Genomic DNA, 7945 nt, shown 5'->3' with positions numbered 1-7945 from the left:
TATATATATATTCATGTATATTTCATTTTTAAAATTTTGGATCATTTCGAAGTCTTTTCGGGTTCAAAATAGTTTTGGGTTATTATGATTTCTGATTTTAATTTGGATGACTGATTTGGGTTCTAGTGATTTTAGGTTTGAATTATTTTATATTCAAGTTAGTTTTGTGTTTAGGTCATTTTAAAGCAAGTCGATTTGGGTTTGGGGTTTGTCAATTTTATATAGCCAAATCAAGTTGAGTTGGTTTGAGTTTGAGTCGGTATGAGTTTTATCAAGCCAAATTTGGTTGAATTTGAGTTAAATTAATAGAATCAAGTTTTAGGTCTAAGATCAGAATTACTCGTCTAATTCACGACATTTGAGTCTCGACACCCCGAAAAAAAAATGCAGCAGTGACATTTGCCGATGCTAAAACTGGGCGGATTGAAGCGAAAGAAGACAGCATGTAAAGCAAGGCAGGCAAGTACTTTTTATTTGTTTATTTACTTTTCCATTCTTTGCAATGTATGTGTTCCTTCCCATCCTACCGTATAATTATTGAATTTTATCGAGGAATGTCTGTTTCCCATCACCTTTCCAACCTAAGAACTTTACACAATCAATCAAGGCATGGAAAGATAATAGACAGTTTGAGTTATCCCTAGTAGTGCAGTGGGGCCTGAGCTCTTCCTTAAATTGGAGTAAGCTTTTTTGATGAGGGGAGCTGGAGGGCACTGATGAGACTGCCGTGACGTCCCTCCTTGTCTTTGGTATCCAATTCCAACATCAGTTGTCCTTTGCACGTTTCCCCTCGTTCAAGGCATTTTTGTACGCTACCTTAATCCTACTTGAGCCGAACTTTACTATTCATATTTGAATTTTTATTTCTAATCTATATGGATTTGACAGATATGCTCTACCAAAACAACATTATCGTTAATTATATTTAACCGAAAATATATTCAATTGTAGTTTTAGTTGGTTAATTTTTATATTTTAACTTTTATGTAATTTGTTTTTATAATCTGGGTAATTATTATAATTACAAACTTATTCAATTTCTTTAAATTAAAGAAGAGAGAAAAAATATAATTAAGTGAATAGGTGAAGAGGAGGTTGTTTTGTTTTCGCGTGGTAGTTCTGTTGTGGGCTCTAAAATAAGAGGCGATTTAACAAAATCAAATATCTAATGGGTACTAAAATTTTTAATGCAATACCAATTATTTCTATTGGATCCATACTAATATTTGTAATAAAATTTTAAATGACTCAATTCTAAATTTCTATAGCTAGCTGTCTAACTTGCACAATTTTGGTATTTTTAATAGAGAAAAAGATTGTATGAAACAGTAATATTATGTTATCTGTATTCATTTCTAATAGTTTTATGTCACATTAATGTATTCATTTCTAAATTTTGGTATTTTTAATAGAGAAAAAGATTGTATGAAACAGTAATGTTATGTCATCTGTATTCATTTCTAATAGAGAAAAAGATTATATGAAACAGTAATGTTATGTCATCTGTATTCATTTCTAATAGTTTTACGTCACATTAGTATTCTTATCATGTATTTTCAAATTTTATCTTAAATTTTAGTATTTTAATTTTTAATTTAGATTTAATTTTTTTTCAGGATAAAATCTTAAAATTTAATATAAGAGTACTGATATGACATAAAACTATTGGAAATGGATACAGATGACTATTGGAAATGGATACAGATGACGTGGCGTCACTGTTTCATACAATCCTTTCTCATTTTTAAAATTACACACACAATCAAAGTTTTGAATTTCACTTAAGCTTTGGTTGCAAATTTTACCCTTACCGTTTTCATGTTTCATTTGTTGGTTTCATTCTCTCTTTATAAAAGAAAAAATGGTTGATGCTAGATCCCAAGGAAAAAAAACATGAAGGTCCTAAAACTACCGTACTCGTTTAAAATTTCAAAATTTTTATACTCAAACCTTGAAAAACAATCAATTTGGAACTCCAACAGTCCAAGCTTTTCATTTCTGCCCTTTCTGATTCTATCAGTATTGAGGCTTCATTTTGAAATTTCAACAGTGAGAACCGAAATCAGGGTGAGGAGAAACAGTTGTCAGATTTTCCAATTTTATCTATTGGTCGACCACATAGATCAAATCTACGATAGTTGGGGATTTCGATTTCGATTTCATGACATATGAGGCTTTCTTCACAAGTCTAATCCGAATGAAGAAAATGGCATGTTTTAGTGTGCTTCTTCGCCAGAGAAGACGTTGGCACAGTGGTGACCTGACCACGACCTTGAGAAAGCTTAGGTTTTCTTTTTCTTCTTAGAAACAAAAAGGGGGAATGAAATGTAAAACAAAATCACAACTTTTTAAACGGGCCTCGGCTTCGAGCTGGGCTCAATTAAAAATTTTGTTCAAGCTCGGTACGGATAAAAATGCTGAAACCTAAGGCTGATTAGGCCTGTCCGTATTAATTTTTTATATTATTTTTATATAATTTTTAAATATATATAATACATTAAAAATACTAAAAATATCAAAATAAATATTTTCTAATAAATTGAAAATAAATTTTAAAAAATATGCATACTTAAATAATACAAAGACAAATGTAACTTAACGAGCAAATGTCTTTAAAATAATAATAAAATTAACAAATGCATCTAAAATAATAACAAAATTAATAATAAAATAAGTTTTATATAATATCAAAATAATAATAAGCAACGTAATAATAAAATGGTAGCAAAATAGGGAGAAAAAAATAATAAGAAAATAGCATTAAAAAACAAAAAAAATAGTAAATTTTTTTTGTCCTTCAATGAATTCGGGCCGGGTTCGGCCCAGCCCAAAAATGTCTTACGTAAGGCCCGACCCATTTTTTAAATGGGCCTTATTTTTTTGTCCAAACTCATTGTTCAAGTCTATATTTTTATTCAAATCCTCCCATATTTTGGGTCGGGCTAGGTCTAATGAAGAAGACTTACACAGATTTAGTTTTTCTTTTTTTTTTCAACATTAACCACATCATGTTTAAGTTGGGTAAAAAACAACAATCTAAAGTTGAAAAGAGAAATTGATGTCTTTAGATTGTTGCTTAAAACAAGTTTGTTGCATTTGAGGTTGTGCTTGAGGGTGGGAAGGATTATGGATATATAGGTAGGGATGAGGTCTTGGAAACCAGTAGGTGGAAACTCATGTCAATAGCTTTACAACCAAATCCTAGCTCGATGGCACGATGATGAAGGATATGGAATCGAAGAGTTTAAAGTAAGTTATAAGTGTTGGTGGCTGTGGGCGAAGGCGGTTGCCTAGCACTTGCCAAATTTGACGAGGACTATGGGGTAAGGCCAAGCATATAATAAAATTTATTTTTTACAAATTTTTTAAAAATTGGAGAAGTTTGAATTTAATTTAAGTCTTATGTAGATTTTTAAAAGTATTATTTTAATAAATAAATTTCATGTCAGAAAAAAGAGAAAAATGGAAATTCATTTATTTATAATTTTGAATGTATTTTTATAAGATCTTATATACTTCTATCGAAAAATGAAATTTCAAATATTTTTTATTTTTAATTTAATTTTGAATTTGTAAGAAGTAAAACTAATTTGATAGAATGTGTAAAGTTAATAGCTAATTTTGTTGGATTTTTTAAAAAAATTAGAACTAAATTGATAAAGCCCGTAAACATTTGAGGATGAAATTTGTTATTGCCAATAAAAAAAGCTATCGGTGAGTGACTAAAATAAAAAATTTTAAATATAGATAATTAAAATAGAAACACGTTAATATTTGGGTGACTTTTTTTATAGTTTACCCTAAAAATATCGTTTCCCCTAAAAGATTTTGGTTAAAATAGTTATAAGTTCGTAAATTTAGAATTTAGTTCTTATATTTTTATTTATAAAAATTTAATTCGTCTATTTTTCAAACTTCAAAATTCAGGTCTAATTGTTAAAGTTATTTTGTAAAGTTTAAGTTCATTACAATGTCATTTTTTAATTACATTATTACAAAGTGAATTTTATTTTCAAAATGTCACACTAACAAATTTAACAATATTAACAATTAGACCTCAATTTTGAAATTTAAAAAGTAAATGGACTAATTTCTTAAAAATAAAAGTATATGAACTAAATTCTAAATTTGTGAATAGTACAAAGAATTATAGTATAATTTAACCAATTTTTTCTCTTTTTCTTATATAAAACCCAACATTTTAAAAAAATTAATGGTCAAATCTATCAAATCATTGACTTTTTATTTGATTGATTCGATTGCGGTTTTAACAATAAATATTAAACTAAGCCTTATTTGATAATATACTTTGATATAACAAATTAAAGTGTTTTTGAGTAAAAGTTAAGTTAAACAAATTGAGAAAACCAAATTGAAATGGTTTTAATTGAATCAAACATTTTCAATTATGTTTTAACTGTTTTCAAACAAGTTAGTATTGCTTTAGGATAAAAAGTATCGATACTACTTTTTGTCCAAGTATCGATAGTTTTGAAGATATCAATACTTATTCTAAAATCGATATCAAATTGATATTATGTTTTCAATTTTTACAAAAAAGTAGCGATACTTTTTACCAAGTATTGGTAAATTGCATTTAGTATTGCTGTAAATTAGATTTAATGGTCACTGAATCAAGCATTAAATATTAATAGTATTGATACTGGTAGGAGGTGAATTTAATGATATGTTATTTTCATCCTAATAACTCTATTCACTCGGTTAGAAATTCATGGGTTTAGCAACAATAAGAGACATGCGGAAGACGGGGATAGGGAATTCAAAAGCTGACCCAAAAAACATATGAAGATGTGGGTGAAAAAACAATATTGTTTAAAAGATGAGATTAGAATACATTTATAAAAACTTGATAAAAGAGGGTAAAATGAAAGATTCTAAAATAATTTGTGTATAAATTGCATCCCTCTCTCTCTCTTCATGTCTGAAAAGAAGTGAATAAATTATTACTAATAAAACAGAGTGTCATGAATGTGAAGACGAAGGAAAACCTCTCCCTTCTCTTCCCTCTTAAACCCATACCTTCCTTCTTCTTCACTGAATATCAATGGCCAAGTTTCACCGCAACGACGTCGGATCCGTCGTCCTCGGTTGCCCTTCCCCCACCACCTCCGGCAACCACTTCAGACTATGTACAGCCTTCTCCGCCGCCTCATTCCGTAGAAAAATCTTCGACGCCATGAGCTGCGGCTCCAGTTCTCGCCACCGTCATCAGCTCATGCAGGAAATGATCTACGACGCCGTCCGCCCTCCTCCTCCTCCTTCCCCTCCCACCAGCACCACCACAATACGTTCAGTATTAAAAGAGTCCAACGAACCCATAAAAACAAAAAGACCTGTGAAAAACTCCATCAACAATGGCAAACGAGACAAGCTAGCCGATCTCTTGAACTTAGAGGAAGCGGAAAGTGATGCTGAGACTACGAAAAAAGTGCAAGCTTTGGAGGGGTTGAAGCGCTTGGTTAAGGAATTGCAAATGGAAAAAGAAGAAAACAAGAGAGCAGCTGCCAGTAGAGTGAGGTTGCTCACTAAAGATGACCCAGAAAGCAGAGTAACTTTAGCCATCCTAGGAACTATCCCCCCATTGATTGCAATGCTTGATTTTGAGGATTTTAATTCACAGATCGCTGCTCTCTATGCCTTGCTTAATCTAGGAATCGGAAATGACCAGTGAGTTCCCCAAAATTTCCCATTTTTTAAAAACAAATTCATCTCTCTTTTTTTTCTTTTTCTTTTTTTTTGTGTGTGTGTGTGTCAAAAACTGGGTTTATGTTTGTTTATATTAATGTATAGCTATTGTTTGAAAACCTCTTTTTCAGGAACAAAGCAGCCATTGTTAAAGCAGGGGCAGTGCATAAGATGCTAAAGCTTATAAAGTCCCCTAATGAGCCAAGCCAAGCAGTTTCAGACGCCATAGTAGCAAATTTCCTCGGCTTGAGTGCCTTGGATTCAAATAAGCCTATCATTGGATCTTCGGGGGCTATCCCTTTCTTGGTGAAAACCCTTAAGATATTGGATAAGCAAAGTGGGTGTCAAGCAAGGCATGATGCTCTTAGAGCGCTTTACAATCTATCCATCTCCCCATCAAACATTTCCTTCATTATGGTGTCTGATTTGATATCCTTTTTAGTGAATGCCTTGGGGGACATGGATGTTAGTGAAAGGATTCTTTCGATATTGAGCAATGTAGTGTCCACTCCAGAAGGTAGAAAAGGGATTAGCATTGCCCCAGAAGCATTCCCAATTTTGGTTGATGTGTTGAATTGGACTGATTCCCCAGGTTGTCAAGAGAAAGCATCATACATTCTCATGGTGATGGCACATAAGGCTTATAGAGACAGGCAAGCCATGATTGAAGCAGGCATCGTTTCACCACTGCTTGAATTGACACTTTTAGGTAGCATGTTAGCACAAAAGAGAGCTTCTAGGATTTTGGAGGTATTGAGAGTGGATAAAGGGAAGCAAGTTTCGGGTAACTTAGGCGGGAATACAAGTGCAGCAGTGTCTGCTCCAATTTACGGGTCTTCGGCAAATCAATACGGAAAAGATTGCTTGGTGGAAGAAGGGATGATGAGTGAGGAGAAGAAAGCTGTTAACCTATTGGTCCAACAAAGTTTGCAGAACAATATGAAGAGAATTGTGAATAGAGCCAATTTGCCTCAAGATTTTGTTCCATCAGAACATCTCAAGTCCCTCACAGCTAGCTCAACTTCAAAGAGCTTACCCTTTTGATCCAAAAATGGAGTTACCCATGCCGATTTCCATCCAATGTAGGAGGAGAGAGCTGTTAGTTACTTTTGTAGCTGTTGTCAGTGTATGATATATAGCCGTTGTCAATATTCCATCATTGTACTTTCATAATCAACCTTTTGTAGAAAATTGCTGCTTCATTTGACATTTTGGTGTGTGGTTGATTACCCCATTTTGCCTTCTTTTCATTTTGGCTCAGTTCAATGCTTCAAATTCATCCATGCCTTATCTGCTGCATTTCTAACCATACTAAAAGAGTAGTGACCAACAATGTATTCATGAATGGTTTTTATTTTACGGTTCAGGAATGTCTCTCTTAATAATGTTGCCAATAATGTCGCCCCTTAAAGCCTATTAGATTTAATGTTATCTCCATCTCGGTCCCTATCTGCCTACAATCAAGGGGTCACTTGCATTTAAACCCCAAAGGTACACTTTTGTCCAATGTCTTATTGCCTACTACTACCATTCCATTTATTTATTTATTTTCCATCACTAGCAGCTGCCAAGAAAACAAGTGTGGGTCACTTACATCTTCATACAGAAATTCACAGCAATTCCCCATCCGAGAATCTCTTTCCCCCACTTACTAAACATTTCTTATTTTGAAATTTTTAATCCAACTTCTGATCATTTCATTGACAATCTCTGGATTTACAGAGTGGAATTTGCTTTTGTAGTGGGAACGTGTGGACTTGTTAAAAACCCTTTTCTTTATTACTTTAAACTATTGTATTATTTAATCTTTTTTCTTCATTGAGCTTGTTTACTGAGCTATACATGCATATTATATTACATTATATTATTTAACTACAAATATATAATTCAAATTACAGATTAAGAGGAGGGTTTAAGAAGCAAATTGCCAAATGGTGACAAAAGGAAGAAGAATCTGAGTCTGAATAACGGGTTACAATAGTCAGCTCACTGTTGACTCTTGCTTTGGTGTATTTAAGCCTTTTCTAAATGATGATGTGATTTCACGTGGTCACAAAGCTGAAATATTCCAATATTAATGATATATACGTATAAGAGTTGGGTATTCATATTTAGGGTTTGTAATGATTGATGACACTACAAGCTATTCTTCTAGGTAGATTTCATCAGAGATTGGGAATTTTTTTTATTTTATGGTCAGGGATTATGGATTTTAGCCTGTTAGGTGGGAGATTCATTA

General features: G+C 32.5%; 1 protein-coding gene across 1 annotated transcript; it reads left to right on the top strand.

The window, feature by feature from the left end:
- The first annotated feature begins 4818 nt into the window (after window positions 1–4818).
- LOC107961683 (U-box domain-containing protein 45) lies at window positions 4819–6913 on the top strand. The gene is made up of 2 exons (XM_016897759.2): window positions 4819–5688; window positions 5838–6913. The coding sequence occupies exons 1-2, from the start codon at window positions 5066–5068 to the stop codon at window positions 6748–6750; spliced, it is 1536 nt and encodes a 511-aa protein (XP_016753248.1). The 5' UTR covers window positions 4819–5065; the 3' UTR covers window positions 6751–6913.
- Window positions 6914–7945: the final 1032 nt, after the last annotated feature.

The sequence above is a fragment of the Gossypium hirsutum genome, chromosome A06, assembly GCF_007990345.1.
Source record: "Gossypium hirsutum isolate 1008001.06 chromosome A06, Gossypium_hirsutum_v2.1, whole genome shotgun sequence".
In the NCBI taxonomy this organism is placed as follows: domain Eukaryota; kingdom Viridiplantae; phylum Streptophyta; class Magnoliopsida; order Malvales; family Malvaceae; genus Gossypium; species Gossypium hirsutum.
The sequence above is the reverse complement of the archived record's forward strand: the minus strand, read 5'-3'. Positions and strand labels throughout refer to the sequence as shown.

Bases quoted from the DNA above. Each gene is read 5' to 3' on its own strand.
- LOC107961683 (XM_016897759.2), top strand. From the start codon at position 5,066: ATGGCCAAGTTTCACCGCAACGACGTCGGATCCGTCGTCCTCGGTTGC. The intron at 5,689-5,837 runs GTGAGTTCCCCA...CCTCTTTTTCAG, and splicing joins CTAGGAATCGGAAATGACCA to GAACAAAGCAGCCATTGTTA.